The sequence below is a fragment of the Lytechinus pictus genome, chromosome 2 (assembly GCF_037042905.1).
Source record: "Lytechinus pictus isolate F3 Inbred chromosome 2, Lp3.0, whole genome shotgun sequence".
NCBI lineage: Eukaryota > Metazoa > Echinodermata > Echinoidea > Temnopleuroida > Toxopneustidae > Lytechinus > Lytechinus pictus.
The window spans coordinates 46,980,827-47,002,824 of NC_087246.1; the positions used below are offsets into that span (position 1 = coordinate 46,980,827).

At 35.0% G+C, this 21,998-nt stretch overlaps 1 protein-coding gene across 2 annotated transcripts; it reads left to right on the forward strand.

Annotated features, from left to right (window-relative positions):
• Window positions 1-1,616: 1,616 nt before the first annotated feature.
• On the forward strand, window positions 1,617-21,506 carry LOC129254150 (chromatin assembly factor 1 subunit A-like). Of its 2 annotated transcripts, XM_064094958.1 has the most exons (6): window positions 1,617-4,299; window positions 5,029-5,149; window positions 6,693-6,786; window positions 9,571-10,210; window positions 14,262-14,368; window positions 17,975-21,506. In XM_064094958.1, the coding sequence occupies exons 1-5, from the start codon at window positions 4,239-4,241 to the stop codon at window positions 14,336-14,338; spliced, it is 993 nt and encodes a 330-aa protein (XP_063951028.1). In that variant the 5' UTR covers window positions 1,617-4,238; the 3' UTR covers window positions 14,339-14,368; window positions 17,975-21,506. The 2 variants fall into 2 exon arrangements, with proteins under 2 accessions (XP_063951028.1, XP_063951027.1); XM_064094957.1 differs by lacking the exon at window positions 14,262-14,368 and having other exon boundaries at window positions 17,975-20,094.
• Window positions 21,507-21,998: the final 492 nt, after the last annotated feature.

Sequence of the window (21,998 nt, forward strand, 5' to 3'; positions counted from 1 at the left end):
TAATTATTACATTTACAACATGCAATATTACGAAGTCTGTGTTACATAATATCATTTCCATTGATACTGTCGTTCTGAAGTTATATATCTGATGTTGGACACGATTAGCAATCTCTCTCTGTAGAATTATTGTTTCTTGATAAAGGCCCTTCAAAGTTTTTATGAAGGTTTTTTTAATTGGAGAATTTTTTAATGAACTGAACTGCTTTAAACTTTGCTTTCAATTTTATTATTGCCCCCCCCCCGTTTTTCCTTTACATTTTGAAATTGTATGCTAAGTACCATCCTGCCTTGAAGCTTATCTTATTCAAGTTTTGTAAATAACTCTCATTGTATTTTATGTCTAAGTTATTTAGATGTGTACTGTAGACTTGTGGTAAAAATTGAATGTATTTATAAGTACTTCATTTGATGCTGAAAGTCATGCAGTGGGAGAAACACATGATTTTGTTTTTATTGAATAATATAAATTGGCCCGTGAGACGAGAAGGTGATATTGTAAAAAAAATAAAATAAACTAGCAATTCAATACTAGTCCAATTTGTTATATTACCATTCTTATTGAATACGATCTTGCATTCTATTATGAAATGTCTAGTTTTTCCCACCCAATTTGTTTCAGGACTACTCTCCATATTGTATTGATCTTCAGGCAAGTTGGTAACAACATAAAAGTGCTTTGTAGTACAATGTACGTGTGATAGATACCGGTCCATGTTCTTGTACAGATATATGCAGTGTGTTTATGCTTTCCTTTTTCTGGCCAAAATCAGGACATTGTTAATAGGTAACAAGAAGGTTGCGTCCTTTCTAATTTTCATTTACACAAAGATTGTAAACGCCAAGATCATAATCTCACAAAAGCTGCATTTATGATCCAGGTTTTTATTTATTTATCATTATTTATTTATTGATTTTTTGGGAATGCATGAACACAATATCATCTACATGTGTTTAAATGACATCATTAAACATTTTGGCCCATATTCTGAAGTCAGGTTAAACTTTGACCATGGTCTAACTCTGTGCTGAAATTATGGGAAGCCAAAATTGTCAAATTTGTATTATGTTTTTACTGTGCCCTTTCCTGATTCATTGATCTATTTATACTTCCTAGACAATTATGAATGATTTGAGAGCCAAATGAGCTGAAATATTATATCTCTACTGTTAGTGATTTATGCAACAATTGGCTATCCATACTTAAACCACAACTTTATACCTGAGTTTAAGTTAAACCCGACTTCAGAATACGGGCCTTTGGGTGTGAGTATGATCAGGAAATACCCTTTTAAAAAAAGTATGCACCCCAACTTGACCTTTCCTTCTGGGTCAGTCTAGTAGACATGAAGCATAAAAGTACTTCATGGAAGTGCATTTATGATATTAAAAACGTTTAGAAACGCTATATGGTGCCTGTATGAAGGAAGTGTAAATGCACCCATAGACGAAGAAAGTGAGTGGAGGATTAAACTGTGTCATCTATAAAAACTCCTCACCAGAATCTTGCGTTTTATTTTGAGGTTACAGTATATATCATTTTGCTGTTTAAATAATTGCCTTCGAACATTGCTTCTAAAGAGATCTTGCAGGTTTAATTTAGACACGTTATAGAAAAAAAATAGCAATGCACTCATTAGAGTAGTGCGAGACTTTTTTCAGATATCGTTTCTGTGCGAGCACATTTTATGTTTTTTATTTTTAAGCATTTGATCTGTATTGAATGTCTGATAGGATTTTTTTGAGGTTAGTAATAATCATCTTTTCAGATTTTGTTGAGGCACCTTTACCAGTCTACTTTGATTTCTCATCATCGCATTAATCACAAAAACGATGGGGGATGTGGAAAAGTGGTATAAAAAGGGGGAAAACACTTCTCAATCTTGCTACAATGGCAACATGACTCTTTAGTGGTGGATTTCCTCCATTTCCAGTTGTTTTTCTCTGATTTTTTGCAGATCTGACAATAAGGGCCCTCTTAAATTGAATCACAATAGTTTACAGAAGTGGCAATTCCATATGTTCAGGAAGGAATCTAAATTTGTTTCACACTGTAATGTTCATGTTTAATTGCAAAGCAAAACAACAACTGCACGCACTTATGGAAGTACGCATTCAGCAAACTGCCGCATCTGCCCTCGTAGTCTGTGCATGCAAAAGAGTGATATAAAAGTTTGATTGAATTGTGCAAATCAAGAATGCAGTCAGCGGCATTGTATTATTTTTTTGCATTTATGTGCAGTGGAAATGACAAGCATGTATGATGTACCTCTCTTGTGATATCTCCTCGAATTCTTGTGCAAATCTGGGACATCTGCGCAAAACCCGCGTTGAGAGTGTCCTAGAGGCTTGCCCTTGAATCCTCATTTAGGGTGTTTTTTCAGGATGATTTTTGTGGATGTTGTCCACTCTTCAGTGGCATTGAACCCCTCCCCCCCCCCTTCACCTGTGGGGAGAAAATGAAAATATTATAATGGAATACAAAAGAAACAATGAGTGGGTGACATCATCAGTCCCCACATTTGCATACCAACCAGGATGTTCATATAACTGTTTTGGGAAATAAAGCGAAACATTAAAATGTCAATAACTTGATTATTTTACACCTGATTTTGATGAAATTGACATTGTTACACTTGTTGGATTTTTCTCCCTTTATTCAAATTAACTTTTTCTTGGGGTTGACTTGTCCTTTAAAATCAGGATGATGTTCTGCTTTTGAAGAGCAGACTTTAGATAAAGATGAGGCCTATGGTTTGTTGCACATTTATTCATGAACCATTTCATTTTCTCTATTTTTTATGATCTAGTATTCAATTGACTGTTCTGTTCTCTAAAAGCTGTTCTTTTTTGTTTTAATAGCATACATGTGTACTTACATAGCCCATGAAAATATTGTTGTCTTTTAAAGTGCACCATGGCTGCCAAAATGTATTGCTCACCTGTAACTGTAACGTTCAGTTTTATATGCTATGCATACAAGTAAAGTCCATGGCAGCTTGGTATATCATGAGAATAAAATGCAAAACATTGCTTGTTCTGCCATCTTGTGAAGTAAAAGCCATTTGTAATGTTCTTTTTTTATTACATGAATGACTGATTTTGAAGGATGAAATGTTTTGAGAATTCTGATACGCTGAATAGTAAAAATCAAATTGGTCGATCATTCATATTTTTATGTGCTTCATTGCACACTGTTTTTATGTCATTATCCCTAAATTTCAAAGATTTGATATTTTCCAAAGCGGCTTTGAATGCTGACCAGCCAAACTTTGGATCGTTTAAGTCCTAAGAAATCAAATTCAAATCTTGTTGCTTTGAATTCAAATCCAGAAGGTTTTAGATAGAATAAATAGCTGTTGATGCTATGAACATGAAAATGTATTGTTTCTTGTTATTATATACCAGCAGTTAAAAGTAAATACTATTGCAAGACAAATATGATTTAAAAAAAATTAATTGTAGCATCATTCTCATGTATGACCATGCCAGACAGCTCTTTCAACTTCAAAAAATCATCATCATTATATGGTGCATTTTTATTATCAATCTTATTTCATAGGCTTCCGCACTCATGGTTGAATGTCCTTTTTTTTCAAAATCAAGTGCTGAACTTAGCAGCTCATCATGACACCCACATTTCAAAGAACCACTGAATAAATGCAACATCGACACGAGACGGGGGCCGTAAAATAATTCAGTGAGGAAGAGGATTACCTAAGATTTGCGTAGTGATTTTGAGCTCTGGAAGTGCCTCCTTATTAGATATAGAGTCGTGTTTTAATCATTGATCAGTCCATCTTACTGCTTCCAAATCGTGGCGATATCTCAAAATAGAATTTTCCCAGCAGACAAAACAGAATGTAAATTTAGAACACATATTTACATTACACAGAGATGTACATGTCTTCCCTGTTTGGCGTTGGTTGGATAACATTTTAATTTATAAAGTACATATCTGCAGATGTGAAATGTTTAAAGAGTTAATAATAGTTGATTATGTGGATGTGATTTTAATTGGATTAAGACAGTGCTTGAAGTCCTTTCAGAATGTGGTCAATGATTAGTGAATGGCAGCTGAATGATATAATCTCTCTCACGTGCCCCATTTGGCCCTTATTTCAATTCACCTCTTTATTCCAGTATTCCCATTCCTTTCAATCAAGTCCTTTATAGACAAAAATGTCTGATTGAATATTTTGTACTTTTTGTCATTTCTACAGACCGACATCATCACTATGTTAGTTGAATCAGGAGCCGACTTAGATGCAAGGACTGGTAATGACGAAACACCGTTAAGTAAGTAGACGGACCATTTCATGATCTAGAAGATAGATACATGTAGGGAGTAGACTGAGGGATATATAGATAGTTAGAAAGAGGGATGGATGGAAAGCTAGATAGATAGATAGAAGGATGGATTGAAAAATAGATAGATAGAATGATAGATAGATAGATAGATAGACAGATAATTAGATAGAAGGATGGATGGAAAGATAGATAGAATGGATGGAAAGATAGATAGATAGGTAGGTAGATAGATAGATAGATAGATAGATAGAATGATAGATAGATAGATAGATAGATAGATAGATAGAATGATAGATAGATTAGATTAGATAGATATATAGATAGATAGATGGATGGATGAATATATTGGTAAGTTTGTTGCTAGCTAGATAGATATGGCAATACTACTGAGGTCCAAAGACATTGAATGACCAGAATAGGCTGAGGGTGAGGGAGGGGGAGGGGACGGTTATAAAGGATAAATCTGGCTAAAGATCACACTTCAATTTCCAGATGCATGTGGTACATAACACGTCACCTCATTGGTCAGATCATGCTTGTGGAATGCCCTCTACCACAAATTCATCTATGAAATTATATGATAAATAAACAAAGGCGCTGGCACTTGTGTATGCATGACTACAAGTCACGCTATATGCTTTGTGAAACATCCTCGCAGAATAAACCCCATCATAAATTGAAGTCATATGTCAATTATTATTGTTTTGTTCTATTTAGGTATTTGTGAAGATGACGAGATCAGGAGTTTAATTCAGCAGCTGAAACAGGAGATCCAATCCAACCGCATTAAACCCACAGGAGGCCTTGTCAGGAGAAGCTCTAGTCGAAATAAGAGAGGGTAAGAACCAGTTTCATGAAATGTACATTATATTCTCCTTCAGTCAATCAGATCCGTGGATTTCAGTAGCTTGTAACAGATATTTGAATATCACAATTCTATTTGTGAAAGCTGGAACAGGAGAAGCTCTAATTGAAATAAGAGTAGGAACCTGAGGAACCTTTAATGAATCAACTGATTTTTGTTGCCTATTTGTTATAAGCTACTGAAATCTTTGCATCTGATTGGCTCAGAGCAATTTGTCGATGAAAATCAGAATAGGTTCCTCGTGACACAAAACGTGTCATGAAGAGTCTTGTCATTGATCGATCGTCCCTAATATATTGCATTCAGCCAATCAGATCCATGGAATTCAGGAGCTTTAATATGTTTGGAAAATCACAACACCCCTATTCATAAAACATGTCATTGATGCGAGTTTAGATTGATAACACCCATTTTCCAGATACATATCGTAAAGATATAGCGTGGGTGGTCTGGCATAACAGGGCTATAAATCAAGCACGATGCACAAAATCTGCAGAAATTATATTTTCAGACCACAGATTGAAAATCAGCCTTTGTGAATCTGGTTTTGAAATAGTGAATTAACATTAGGAAAGTGAAAGAAGCCTGGAATCTTTCGATGAAAAACGCGGTGCTTGACTATTTCTGGCTACAAGGCTACAAACGGAAGTCGACCGTTGCTGAAACCTATTATACACATCAGAGGTCCAATAGATTCCCTACAAATTGGCAACCTTTTGATGTCGAGTGTGACCTTCACATATAATTAATACTTTGAAACGAGAGCCGGAGAGATAGGTGACGTATATTTAATTGGAGGATGAGAGATATACGTTTGTCTGTTTCCTGTTTAATTAAGTGAAGAATGATGGGTTCAGACATTGGGGGTGTTTCATGGAACCATGTTGTAAATGATTTTCACCGACAAATTTGCTCTTGGCCAATCGGGTGCAAGGATTTCTGTAGCTTATAACATAAGTCAGTAAAATTCACTATTGGTTTAATCAAATACTCCTTGGATGAATGTGTTGTTCATATGGAGCCATAACACACCAATACCCTATCCTTATCCCTTTAGTATAATTTTTCCTCTTCTCACAGGCCAAATCTCTTGAAAAGAGATGTACAGTAGTAGAATTGCATGAATAAATATGTGTACAAGCCATATTGAATTATGATGAAAGTGAAACTATAATGACAGTATCTCTTGACTCTTTAAGTTGAAAGTTTTATTGTGCTTTTGCTTTAAAGCATCAACAGTACTTTCAACTCAGCCTACCCACATTCAAGATTCAATGTTAAAAACATTTATTGTCCTTATATAAAAACACTGAAATTCGGCCTCTGCTTGGCATTGAATTAACATTACACAATTAAAGACTCTTAATAAAACAAATATAAATCAGTAATGCACTTAAGTCTTTGCATACTGTTATATTCTAGGTGAATATTTTTTTCTTGTATCTAATGATAAAGTATGATGATATGTGTAAAAGTATGCAAAGAATAATGATAAATATCTCTTTTATTTGAGCAGGTCATCAATAAGGAGAAGCAGTAAACGGGAGAAGGGCGAGATGAGGAAACTAGACGCTAAAGGAGAAGCAGCTTACATGCAATCAAAAACAGAGGTGCGTTCAATTAATGTTTTTTTTAAACCTAAATCCCAGTAACACCTCGAGATAGTTTCCATCAACATTGATTCTCTTTTCAAGCCAACCCACTGCACACTGCACTTTAAGTCGGGGTTTGATTCAAACCCGAGTTCAGAATACAGGCCAGCGAGTTTGATCCCAGAAGTACTGCAGAGGCCAAGTGTATGCTGTGCATGCCTGGGGCCAGTTTCATAAAAGAGTTGCAACTGTTGTATCTTTGCCATAATGGCAACTACCATGGTGACATGGCTCATCAGCCAATCACAATCAAGGTTACCATGGTATTTACAATAATGGCAAAGATACAATAGTTGTAGCTCTTTAATAAATGCGACCTTGCTCTGGAAAAGAGTCCTGTAAATTGAGAATTACAGATTATTAAAGTGATGCTGTTGCAAAACTGCCCTTTTTCCCAATTCATTTTTTATACTTAAACTTGGTGTAAAATGATATATATATTTATAAAACATCCACAACCCCAATTTGATGAAAATAGGTCCATGTGAGCCCAAGATGTGGCTTTGAATACCTACATTGCCCCAATAAAATCTGTAAATTGACTCGATTCCTGTTATGAACCTGTAACAGCCACACAGAAACTTTGTTAGCGCTAACAGAGAACTTACAGTAGGCCCAGACACAAGTATTGGATTGTGATGTCAAATGTCGTTCCAAGATGTAAATATCCTGTTGTTGTGACATCAGGCATCACCGCGACATTAACGGTTGTAACAGGGCCTCTGTTAACGTTTTGTTAGCGCTAACAACGTTTCTGTGAGGCCAGTTTACACTGATTTAATTGAGACCCTACAGTGTTGAGGTATTCATTAGGCCATCATGCTCTACCAAATATCCCCAAAATGCAGATATGCGCGAAAAGAAAATTGATGATGTCACACTTTGGTAGTTCATTCTGTTCAGTCAATATCTAACAAACTTGTTCTAAGAATTGCCTTTGTTAATGCACGTTTTTTAGCATTTTACATTAGCAGTTTGAAAGACATTTGCATTTGCAACTGATAAAAAACATTGGCTTTACTTGAATTTCTTTCAAAACTATTATGCTAGGGTAAAAAATATGCTTTACTGGGAAGTTCACCATGCAACAAAGCTTTTTTGTGATCTAAATTAAAATTCCAGCCGGTTTTCTTTCATTTCACAGACTAGATACTATCAGTTATTAGTGCTCCTGGGACTTGTTGCATAACAGTTTCTATTATGGTAACTTTGCTATCCAATGGTAACTTGCATGGAGTCCTTGATTTTGATTGGCTGTTGGGTCATGTTAGCATGGTAGTTACCATTGAAAGGCAAAGTTACCATAATAAAAATTTTTATGCAACCTGGCCAATGTCTGTCTTTCAAAAAATATTTTATCAACCTCAAACATTTCAATTATATCTAATGAATATTATCTCAGAATGGAAAGATGAGAGTATTAAAATAGAGTGAATCAGTAAATGATGTTCCCTTCCTCTCATACATGCCGAATGAATTAGATAAATCATAATGAAATTCACCATCATAATTTCTTTACATTTCTATTTTTTATTGTGTTGATCTTCCCATTTATGTGCGATTGATTTAAAAAAAAACCTGCATACTTTAACTAGTTATAATTGAGTTCATTACTTTTTTTCTTCTTTGTTTTATTCTTCTATGTATTCATTAATTCCTGTATTTATTTGTCTATCTATTTACTTAATAATCTCTCTATTTACATATCTATTAAATGTTCATTTAATCGATTAAGTGATTAATTTATTTATTTCTTATTTACCGATTGATTTATTTACTTATTGATTAATGAATTAATTAATTAGTGTGTTCGTTCGTTCATTCATTCATTTATTTTATTCATATACTTATACATTCATTATGCATATTGATCTTGTCACTTCATCTATAGAATGCATAGTTTTGTGATGCAGTATGTCTGCAGCAAGCTTTGTACCCTACAGCACCTGTATATGAGAAAGAAGCAAGAGAAAGGAGACAATCTTTTTAATCTTAAAAGTAATGAGGTCATCCTACCCCTCCAGACATAGCACAGCACAATTAAGATATCTAATGTAGAATCTCTCTTCCAATCATGTCAAAAGTCTTGATTCTGACAAGGCAATCAGCCCATCATTTCTGTTTATCTTAGTCTCTGTGTCCAGCTGCTATGTAATGAAATGAAGGAAGGAACTGTTACACAATCTTATTAGCTGGTCTGTGAAGGATTTTGCTAAATCACCTGAGGCTTAATGTGACATTAATTCTTCATAGCAACCAGTTAATCGGCCTTAATTTTTGAGTTCTTGTCAAATTTATAGAGAAAGATAATGAAATAAAAATTGATGTCATTAGCTGTCTGCAAGAAGGCCGTTAGCGATATGGCGTGTGTCTTAATGCCATCTTGCAGACCTGTAAAAGATCAATGTATGCTTGTGTCTTGCGTTATCACATCACTGCATTGGTCATTTATGATCTGTTTATCATATTTTCTCATGATAGCTTGGATAAATATGCAGTGAGCAATCACATGCCAACATGGGCAAACAATTTGAGATTGCAAGAGAGCCGCTGTAAAAAACAATATGTGGGATTGCTACTAAAAGTTGTTTTAATCTTTGTTGAAATAATTTGCCTGTCGTGATGTAATTACTATTGTGTTGTTTCTTGAATTTAGATTGGAGACAAATCCGAAAATTCTTTGGAGTTTGCATAATCCAACTCTCAAATGCTAATTGATGAAATCTTTTCTTCTCTCCACAGGAATTAGAAAGCTCTTCCGATGGCAGCCCAGTTACAAATATTGACGATGTTAAAATCTCAGAGGAAACAAACGGACACATAGAACAAAGTGAGGAAGGGAACACTGAAAGCGATGAAAACGGTGAGGGGGGTCGGGTTACACCATTGCCTGTGATAACGGAGGAACATCCAGACCCCGAGAGTCCCAGGAACAAAAAGAATAATGGGGATTTGGGTGGGGATGCAACCCAGGAGAATGGGAGGACCGACAATGGGGACTTTGATGAAACGGAAGGAGCCCATAAAAAGCGGTTAGTGTCGATCCTGAAGAAGCCGCGGTCGGAGGGCGAGGGCATCAAGAGCCAGAAGAGCAAAAAGGAACAAAGGGAGGAGAAGGAGAAGATCAAACGGGAGCAGAGGGAGAAGGAGAAGCAGGAGAAACAGAAGCTGAAGGAGGAGAAGGCACGGAAGAAGGAGGAGATGAGGAAAAAGGAGGAAGAAAAGAAGAAGGAGGATGCGGGACCTGCCGGCTCACAAGGGGACGGTATGGAGATGGATGATCAGTACTCGGGCAAAGGAGAGACGTTGGCTGATCTGAAGAGGCAGAGGGCTAGTCAACATGGCTCACCTGCAGCAGGCGGGGACAACATTGCAGAACTAGGTAACTCACTCCCTTCTCAATTCAATCCACAGTGTTGTACATATGGCAATGACTGCATGTTGCATTCAGCATTCATGAAGCTGACATGGTGTTTCCATTGCACAAAGCCCAGCATCATTCAGAATCATTTCATTAAATGAATGAGTATATTTTAAACAGAAGAATCTGTGAAGTTTTGTTCAACATGACGCACATCTCACAGGTGATGGTTAATATCCTTGCAGTGTGGGACATCCTTGAAACTCACATATTTCAATTGAAACAAATTCATTTATGGTGATAGTAATGAGTCAAACTTAAATGCAAAGGCAGAGTTGCTTCCCCTACATAATATTTAGGTGAATGCTTTACAATTTGGCCATTAATAGGGACTTGAAGAAGCCTCTGCTACCATACATTCCGTGGGAAACTCCATAGAATAATGAACGATATTTCTAAGGCGTCAAATCCATCTGAACACAAATTCAACACAAATTCTCATGGAATTTTTTTGGGAGGTGACCAGAAAGCAATGAAAAATCAAGACAAGAAGCAGGTCCTATATTTTACTTTTGCTCCCTGCATGAATACATCAGCTAGAAAATGATAAGCTTTGAGGAAATCCTATTTCACAATTAGTGGGTTCACAATACCGTAGGGCTCTGAGAAATTCTTGTAAATGAAAGCATGGTCTATGTTTGTATTGCATGGTTGTCGGCTTGTTGGATGTAAAGCTTCTATGCGTAATTGTTCTCACTCTCAAGGGGCCTGTTTCATGAAACCTCAACAGGCATACATATATTTGCCTTTGCGACCATCTGTAAAGAAGGACCACAAAATTGTCCTGGCCCTTGGCATGCTAATGTTGCAATTTTGCACATTTTAATTAGTTTTATACCTTACCTTTATACTGGAGAAGCTATAATTCTTGGGTAACACTGAACAATAATAAGAGGTGGTTTATCTTGTCTTTTCTAATACAGATGGGGGGGGGGGGGAATCGTTTAACAAAGAGAAAGTTGAACTAAATGTCATGCTTAAGTGCCAGCATGAACATGATATGTCATGTCCAATCTATTAGATTAATGTCCAGTAGAGCACACACTAATTCAGCAGATTAATGGGCAGTAGAGAAGACCCACGGCTTGAAGAGTGGACTCGTGAATTCAAAACAGTGGACTCATGAATAAAATAGCATGGATAACCACGGCATCAGGCGTCAATTTGGCGCACTGTGACAAATGTGCGCATCAGCATTGGACATTTTTTAATATATGCGGTAAATTAGCGTAATTTATACAGGAAATCTGCATAAACCGTGTTCAACCGATGGTTTAAAAAAAAAACACCTTTGTGAATTTGGGCCTAAGTTACTCTTGAATCTTTGTGAAACCCCCCCCCCCCCTCCCCATGTCTTTGAATTTTAGTATTTGCATACGCCTTGTACCCTCCCTCTATCAACTTAAGTTTATAGTTGTCTTTTTTGCTTGTGTTGCAATATGCACCCTCTTCTTACTTTCTCCATTAAACAGACCCAAACTCAAATTGGATTTGTATCCAGCTGCTCAGATGAATCTAGGCACTTACTGTTTACACATATATGGTTGTTTAATGGATAATTCATGAATATATTATAATAATGAATATGTTTTTTTATTCAGTATTACTCCAATTATACATGCATCCACGTCCCACATTATTTTCATTGCAATTATTTCACTTGACACAGTTTTACATTTGTGTGTTTCAATTTATATTATTGTGTTCATAGTCCCCCAAATAATATGACCCACAACATAAAACTGTTTACTGTACATTATGTACATCCATACACAACAATATCCATATTATTACCTTCCTTTCAATACCATCAGTCAAAATGTGTATTTTGAATCTTCATACATGCACCACCCAATTTTACCTTGTACCTTTACACAATATCTGTACATTACAGGCTTTATATGGTGATACGTGTATTGTTACCTTGTAAAATAATTATTCCAATGTTCCATCAGCATAGGGGATGATCATTCAGATTTAATTTGAGTTAAAGTTGATTGAAGTGCCATTGAGGATATCTGCACTGGCTGGAGAGGCTTGGGGCCAACTTGATCAAAACAGTCTATGCGTGGTGGTATACACGCTGAAAGTGGACCAAGGCCGGCGTCAGAGGGGGCTCAAATTATGTGTATCCTCCCTCCCCCTTTTGTTTTGTAAGCTAGACTGACGCCGGCTGGGACTAAGGAGGTGTTGCCAGAAAATATTTGCAATCAAATAAAAATATTCTGTTGCAATTTTACAATTGATAGATCAATTTTAACTGTAGCAAATGAGATTACACTCCATGTTTCAAGGAGCAGATCAGCAATCAAACGGATTTGCAATTAAATGCAAGACATATATGGTTGATCTAGGGACTGAAGTAGACTTGCATTTGATCGCAAGTTTCTTGCAACACCCTTTAAATCCACCTTTTTTAGATGCAGCTTGAATCAGGTGTCATCACACTCAAGTAGACTCAGGCTGGCTTGACCACTGAACTAGAAGTAGTGAACAATATTTATAGCTAGCGAACAATTGTTATAGCTAATGAACCATGCATGTGGTGCACTTGAACTATCTAAAATGTTGACATGAAAGGTTTATAGGTGACTTATGTCACGTGAATAGGCCACGTGAAGCCGGCTAATGCGTAGATGCACGATTGCAGGCCTCAAACCATGTGCATCAGGAGGATAATGATCTCGAGGCGGCTTCAAATTGCAGGCTTTTTAGATGTCTCATATGTGTTTTTGCAAACAATTTATCTTGAAAAATAGCCCACCAAATAAAAAAAAACCTTCCCATCCATCCCTATCCAGAATAAAGCACTGCTTGAATGAAATTTTACTGTGTTGTCAGCAACAGTTGCATATTATGTTATTTATAGGAAAGATCCAAGAAATTGGAGGGTCACTTTTCGTAAGGTTTTATTTTGGGAACAAGATATAATTAATAAATTACATGAATGAATAAAGGATTTATCAACGGGCATAAATAAATGTAGGGGGGGGGGATGTCCCGAATACTTTACAAAATTCTTGTGTTTGAATATTGAAATCTCTTCCATTCTTTTTTTATGCACGTGTCTGTACATGTACATATTCTTGATAAATAAGAGAATTTCAGCAACCAGCATGGTATGAAGTCAAGATCTATTACTTTTTTTTCTAATGTAAATGTACATCATATCCTATATGAAGATGAAGCGTAGGTCAGTGTGCAATTAAGCTTATTTTTAGGAATTGAGATAGCTATTTGTTCACTTAAACTGCACTTTTACTGTGTGCTTTATCTGTTCTTATGCCTCCACCCACTGTAGGTGGCTAGATATTATGTTTTCAGGTAGTACATCTGTCCGGCTGTCCATCCTGTTTTCGTTCCACAGTAACTAAAGAACGTTTTGATATAGCAACATATGGCAACATCAAACTAGGTCCAAATATGCATATAAGACCTACATGTACATTGGTGTGTGATTACTTTTTTGAATATCAAGATCAAAGTTCAAAGGTCACATTGATCATTAACTGAATTGAACTGAACTCTACAGGCCTATACATTGAAAGATCTTGTTCTCACAATAACTGAAGAACCATTTGTGTGTTCTTTAAACTTGATTCATTTACATATTGGAGGAATAATTATCGGAATAGATTTTGGGGGTCACAATGTCAGAGTTCAAAGGTCACAGAGGCCATTTATTTGACAATTTTAAACGTACCTGTTGTGTGTAATACTTTCTTGATTTGGCAATGGCAAGGGAGTAAATTTCTTCTGCATGCATTTGAGAATCCATCTATTTTTTTCATACAGGGGGTTGTCATTAATTTATGGTTTTCTTACTGTTTGTACATTCTATATAGTGTGACTTTTCTCCCAATCTTAGCTCAGTATTTCATAGAAAAATGAATTCAGGATTATAACTTTTTGAACAGTGTTGATCTAGAAACTGTATGTAAATTGGAGATATGCTGGAACAGTATTACTGATCTTGTATGTTATCTTTTAAATTGAATGCTTTGTTTAACAGATTCTGATTCAGCTCAGTCACCCAGTGGCAGTCGTAGTGTAAGAGACAGAAAGTGGGTTCGTTGTCGAATCTGCTGACCGGCGATATGTGTGATTTCCTCACGCAACGTAAATACTTCAATGATTTTTTCTTGTTATTTCACATCCTGATCCTATGTATACATGTATGTATAGCTGGCTTGGGTTTGTACAGACATCTCTAACAGAATCAATCATTTTCCGCTCAACATTTGTCACATATTTTACAAAATGTTCAACCTTAAACATAATTGAAGCAATTTGAACCTTTATTCTTGTTCATCTGTCCACAAGACTGATTTCAAAGCTTGTACTCATTTCTTGGAGTATGTATTTTCATTTTCTTCAGTTTGAAAAGCCTCAATGTCTTTTCTGTTTGTATATATCTGGGTGGTTAGGACTTTTGGTTGATATTTTTTGTTTCATCATTATTTCAGACATCTAATCTCAGTAACTCATTTATTTCCCCCACCACATACTACTAATAAATGACTTGATTTTATTTTTTAGAAACACCTTAGCATACAGATATTAATATCCAATTATTTTATACCTTGTAATATAAAGGATATAATGCACACTGCAAAGCGACACTCTAATTTTGAAAAGAAATAAACAAATAAAAATACTTGAATGTTTGTACATGGAGCAGATTTGAATTTATTAAGTGTATTTTTGAATCCTGTCTGGACACTCCCACTACTTATCAATCCACAAAACTTACATTTTCCTTCTCTAATAATATTGTTATAATTTTCCTCACTCACAATTTCTAGTATTTATTTCTCGATGATACAGAATATAGATCATGAAAAAATAAAAAATCATTAAAAAGTAATATAATCATATTTAAAAAGAAATCATTCTCTGAATATCTATTTCTGTATTCATTTATTTCTTTTGTTTACCATGATATATTTATATCTGATGGAGTATTTTATGTTTTAATATACATGTACATGTAATAACCAACATCGCAAAAGCAAAAAAAGGAACAGAAAGATGATTGAGACATGGTATGGGGGCGGAAACGTATTCACAGACTATACTTTGTGAAAATGAAAATTTGTCAAAGTGTGTGCATGCTTTGTACAGTAGCATGCTATGTTTACCCGGGGGGGGGGGGGGGGGGGGGGGGGCATTCGTATATATTGGTGGTACGGGGATGTGCCGCTATCGTGCATGGGTTTTCTATATTTGAGTTTAAGAAGTTATTGAAAGCTACTGAAATCCTCGCATCTGATTTGCAGAAACCAAATTTACGAGAGAAATCAGAGACCAAACCATCAATGAAATTATACCGAGGTTTTTTACTTGACTGCTAAGAAAGCACGAATGCCTGTGAGCAAGCAACCAGGGGACCAACGGCTTAAGGTCCTCTCCGAGGGACCTGGTAATGAGGATAAATGCCTTACCAAAGGGCACTAGCGCACCACTTGGGAATCTTATACTCTTAAGATTCCCACAACTGAGGGATTGTAGAGTAACAGTACTGGGTGCTGGTTTCAACTCTCATATGAATCTGCTATCGTCCAATTAAATGCCATGATTTCAGAAGCTTTTCACAGTTATCTTTTTTTTTTGCGATGATGATGATACAGAACACTTGTGGAATAATAATTGCCAGTGGTCACCAGTAACAATATTACAAGTTTATCAAACCAGTTTACTTTACCCAATATTATCTACCATATATATGCCAACTATGTATTATTAGTCATTACCAGGCACACACTAAACTAATTTCACTTTAATATCTGACACATCCATAATAAATTTGAAACATTATTTTGTCTTGAAGCACCTTATTATGCATAATCCCCGCACATTTATTTTCATGTCACATGATATGTATATCATTTCATATTGACATTGTGATAACATTTGTTATTTAGTTAAAGATTTGTTGACTGGTTTCAAATTGTTTTTAGCTGTCAGGTTGTTTGGTTGTGATGCATGTCTTTCCATATATACTCGCACATCCCATTTTCATGTGTTACATTCAATTTACTTCAAGCCATCCGGTTAATGTACCCTATGTGAACTACTATGCTTGCTTCAAATTACCTTGCATGGATGGAGTGAAAATGAATTGTGAACTTTACGGGAGAATGTCTAGGGGTGAAAGAATCATCTACAAAATACATTGTGTGTTGCTCATATCTGGGTTGATAAATATCAGAAATCTTTTCTGGTGTGAATATGGGGTAAGGTATAGTATACTGCCCAGATTGCTTATGCCTTTCACATTCACAATCAGTTGTAGTTTGTTCTTCATAGTTTTCCATAGGCTTAGAGATACAAGTATTTATCGTTAAAGGGCCCCTTATTTTTTTTTTATATTGACAAAGTGAGTTATTTTCACAAAATGTTGAGTTTAGTCCACTCAACCTGATATGGGCTCTTGAGACTTTCCAGCAAGCATACAGGCCACACCCGTTCTCCTTTTACTTTCATTCTCTTGTATTCATCATACATGTATATTTCAAATTCATTTCCCCCCTTTTTTATTTACTAATTGATGTGTTACCCCTATTTACATTGTAAGAAGCCACCCTTAGCCCAATATTACCGTATGTTATTCTCTTTCTCTCAGTCTCTCTTTCTCTTCTCTACCCATGGGTTGATTCTATGGTTCATGTTCTATGTTTAGTGGCTATTGCACTGACCAATGCATACCAGTGTGATGCATGAGGCTCTCTCACCATTTGCACAGTCTCGTATTTCATTAAATTATTCAATGTTTTATTTTAAGTATATTTTATTAGATCTCACTGAAAGACAGATTCAGGGTACCATTCTGAATGTCAATGCATACATGTATCATTGTATATCATTATCATAGGATATATATAGAATTATATTGCATGGTATCATGATAGCCAAGCCCATGTATGATTTTTTTTTTGGAAAATACAAATAATACTCCTCAACAGAAAGTTGAATTAAATGAATTAAAAAAATTGATTGAAGAAGAACAACAGTACGAGCTGCTTCACAGCTACTGTATTGAGCAATAGACTGTATGCATGTAATATACAGTATTCAGTATAAGTTTTGAACATTATATCTTAGTATAACATTACAGCATGATTCGAAACGTTCTGTTTATGATTTTGCATATAGCTATTCACCGCATTTGGTTTCCTTTCATTTCTGCAGTATGCAGTATATGCACACACATATATAATTTTTATGCAATTATAGAGTTGCTGTTTTATGCAGATCATCATACATGTACATGTAGTTATCCATATTTGAGTTTCCATGTCGTTAACTCGTTATTGTTCATGTATTTTCAGCATAAAGACTTGATTAAATTCATATTTGGAAATCTAATCTACTTTATGCTGATATGTTATTTTCAATATTAATAATGATGTTAGAAATATATTATTGGTAATTTAGTAGCAAAATTGAAAGGTCTCCCCAAAAAAGGAGATGTTGGAAAGTTTGTGAAAACTTTTTTGGTGATGATATGAAAGGCAGATAAGAGTCAATATTGGATATCTACTTGTAATAATTGATTCTGAAAATTTATATCTCTGTAGTGCATTTTCTGAAATGACTGGTTTATGATGATATTGATGATGATGCTGATGATAATAATAATTAGTATATTCATAGAATTAGATACTCATTGAACCCATTATTAATTATTTTCTCTCCACAATCTCTCCTGTTTTTGTTGTTCAGCTGAAAGCAAACCCTCCACTACTTCCACTCAAGACCAACCCAATGTCAAGTCCAACAAGGGACTACACAAGCTCCGCTTCTTTCGTCCCCCTACTACCTACGAGTTCAACAGCCCTGGCAACATGGGCCAGAACGGTGAAGTCGCTCTCGACGACGGCTCTAAACCCTCCAACGTTTCCCACCCCGAGGGAGAAATGAAGAGGTTTTCGGGAGGCGTTACAGAAGTGATTGGCCCGGATGACCATAATAGCAACTGCTGCGTCATCAGTTAGAACTTTGTGGCTTTTATATGAATTTATATTTTTAGATATTTTATCTGTGGGGAATACCTTTTTTTTTTAAAGAAATAAGTTTTTACTGGATTTGATGGACAAAACCTTATCATTGAATAGGGATGAAATTCTATGAATTCTGAGAATCATTTGATACGTACAGTATATAGTAAGAATCAGACTGTAATTTGTTAAATGGGTTCCATGTAAAGTAATAATTGGATTTTTTTAATTACAATTACGGTGCATCTATTTATATAAAAAAATTATATAATCAGATCCCTTGAATTCAATGTCATTTATCAATACAGTATTTACTCAAATTTATTTCTAAAATGAAAAATAAAATCCAGTTTGGTCGTATTAACATAAAGTTCATGACCTTGGACTTTAAATTGCACATGGAATGATTATGTCGACAAAAAAAATTATATTTGGGATTTATTGAAATGAATGAATCAACGACATTCAATCCTTCCGGACCAAATGAATGCTGGCTGCTCTGTCGATCGATCCTTGCAAACACATTCGGTAATGGTTTAAATTGTAATTCATGTGCACGGTTTTTTGCTACATTCCTATCACAATTCTTTCTACATGCTTTTCTCTGTCTCGGTGAAGTTTGGAGGGATAGAGAACTACATACATTTGGTGGAAGTAAATCAACCAAGCACCTCTTCCAATTACACTAGATAGCGACGATAACTAATTTCACAAAAAGAACAATATACATACACACACACACAGGTTTAGAAGTGCATATTTCATCATAATTGTACATGTAATGAGACCAAAAGTCATATAGGAAACAGTTTTAAGATAAAAAATGAGGCATTGCATCGAGGATGAAATCTCTGCTTGAATTTATTGATTATTTAAATTAATTTTGGACAGTGACAAAAATCAGAGGATTGAAGACTTTGGTTCGACTTTGCCTGGAAATAACAAAGTATGAATATGTGAATAATATCAAGATTTTTATTTTTCTGTTTAGTATTAAGAGATGGAGGTAAATGGAGGAAATAATTAGGAAATTCTCAATATAATGGGTTTATCCTACCATATTTTAAGAGATGAGAGGTACAACATGTTTTTCTTGTTATCGCACATCATATTTCCCCTTTATTCTCCTCACCTGATACAGTATGATAGTTCTCAAGAAGTCACCGAAACGAATGAGGCAGAATTGATTTACGACACACACTTTTGATCTTAATAGTTATCTCCAACTTCTGGAATTTCTTCCCAAATCCACAAAATACTACTTTAGTGAATGACTTGTATCATTAGAGAGAAATCGGTCTGTAAAGGGACTGTTGCACCTAGACGTTTCAGCCAGCCTCGGCAGACATACACATGGCAAGTTATTCTGGTATCGAGATCTTGCCATTTGTGAATGAAATCTAATTATTTATTGAAATCTAATTATTTCTTAATAACAAGAAGAAATGGGACTAATTGATATACCGCCTTGCCATACATAAATCAATGTAGGCTTGCTAAAAATTTCAGGCATACTCCAGCCCCTGAGGCATATGAAAGCATTTATTCTTCATGTTGCTTTGTAGTCAGTCTTGCTTCTACGCCAAACTTAAAATGCTTTTTCCAAGTTTGAGAAATTTAAAGCCTGTAAAATATCCTTTTGATACTATGAATATGTCTTCCTAAAATGACTACACTTTGCCATTTCTCCAAATGTTCATTATTCTTGGATTAAAAAAAAAAGACTTGTGAAATATATATGTCGACTGTCGACTTTGCATTTGGTGATTGTAAATGTTAGATCCTTGGAACAGAGAGCCCGTCTTCAATGACCAATTCTCAAATTAACTTTTTTTTACATCCGAACGAACACATAGAAATTCATAAAGAAGATGCAATTAAACGGCTGCTTTGTACAATTCATCTCAAAGTGTCAAATCTATAAACTCAAGTTCCATTTTATTCATGATGTAGCATGCTGTATCATATGATTGGTAGTAGTCCAATATTTAGATTAAGAAGCCCGCAGGGTTAGGTTTGTGATGATAGATCGTGATACCAGACCATCGTATGCAGCTGGAAATCGTAGATCTCCAAGCATACTTGCCTCGTAGCTCAAGGACGCTTTACTCGTGGCTGATGTAGATAGAGAGGTTCAAACCCCTGCTAAACCAATGGTTTAGAATCTTGAGAGTTAATAAACATGGGCTGATGAAGAACTACTCCGACCAAATACATGGCTCCTCTTTGAGCCAAATTCAATTCAATCTTCATTCCAAACAAAAAAGTCTGGGATCTTTTTTAATATCTATCTTCCTGTTTATTTTTTACATTCCACTATCAAAAAAAAATTGTAGACATTTATATGTATTTTTATTTAAAGATGTTGAATATAAATCTTTAAACAATTTAAAAACAATTGATTACTTATTTTCATGTTTTTATATTGGTATTTCTATTTTGATGATTTTTAGTTTATTTCTGAAGAATGGCAGATGCAGGGTAAATCAATTGTCCCTATAAAAGTTGTTCAGCTTGAAAAAAAAATCTTGAAATATTGTTATTGTATTGTAAAAGTGAGGGAGCAAAACTTGTCATCACTTGTATTTATCATGCTGACCTATTGGCTCACTTGATCACGTGTAATACTAATTATAATTTAATGATGTCATGTGATTGGTCACATGACCAAAGGTCAGGTGATCTAGAAAGAATCACCTAATTTACTTGATAACAGTAGTGGTATGATGACATTATTTTATATCTCCTGCTTCAAAAAATTTATTTATCCTTGCAGAGTTGTATTAATGTGCTCTTTGATGTTATAAAATGCCAGCAGGACTGGATAATGGTTTTGAAAATATATGTTCTGTTCTATGCTTCTAGTAAATGTATGTATGAGTCATCAATTTTTGTTTTGTCTTAAAAATACTTCATAGGATTTATTAAATTTTGATCAAATTTGAATGAAAAAAAAGGGATAAGATTTTTGAGGAATGCACTACAAAAAGATTGTGGTGCAAATTTCTACAGTTGAAAACGTTTCTGTGACATTTTATGTACATTTTGTTTTGGTAGCCAGCAAGAAATATTTGAAGTTTGAAATATTCAATAACCTGTTGAAGAAATGTACTCCTTCAAAATGGTGATCAAATTCTCTGTTTGTAAATGATAAAAATAAAAGAAACTGTAACTAAGTGCAATTAAACTTTTTAGAGAAAAAATATCTTAAATCCTTAGGTATGTTATTTTTGTATGTATGATGGACATTCATTTATTGATATGCATAATGTCTTGATTTGTTAATCTGTTTGTTCTGTTTACACGCAATATTGCTTGTAGGAGATATGTGTGATACTGACAGCTTTGCATTGATATGCGACATACATTATTGGTCTTTCTTTGGGAAATCTCTTTAAAACTGTGCTGCTGAATTTCAAAATTGCATGAAACTGGCATGCCTTGCACCGGTAGGGAGAAAAATTGAATATTGCAATCTTGTTCGGTTCTCTGTGTTGCTTTTAGTCTTTCCAAGCAATTTCCTCTTTTATTTGTTAGAGTACATGTATTTATGATGTAATGATGTGGAGATTTTGATATTCATATTCTTTGGGGCAATATTTTTATTTTCTGCACATCTTTAAAATAGCATCTTCGTGATTGTGTTTGCAATGAAAAATTGTCTTTCAAAATTTTAGTCTCTATTCTCAATTTGGTTTGGAAATAATTGAACTCAATAAATCACCTGTACAGGGTAAATTTATTGGGGC

What these genes read in the sequence shown, in the direction of transcription:
- LOC129254150 (XM_064094957.1), top strand. Translation starts at nt 4,239, where the DNA reads ATGTTAGTTGAATCAGGAGCCGACTTAGATGCAAGGACTGGTAATGAC. An exon ending in ACATGCAATCAAAAACAGAG is followed by an intron (nt 6,787 to 9,570) that starts GTGCGTTCAATT and finishes TTCTCTCCACAG; the next exon opens with GAATTAGAAAGCTCTTCCGA. An exon ending in GGACAACATTGCAGAACTAG is followed by an intron (nt 10,211 to 17,974) that starts GTAACTCACTCC and finishes TTTGTTGTTCAG; the next exon opens with CTGAAAGCAAACCCTCCACT.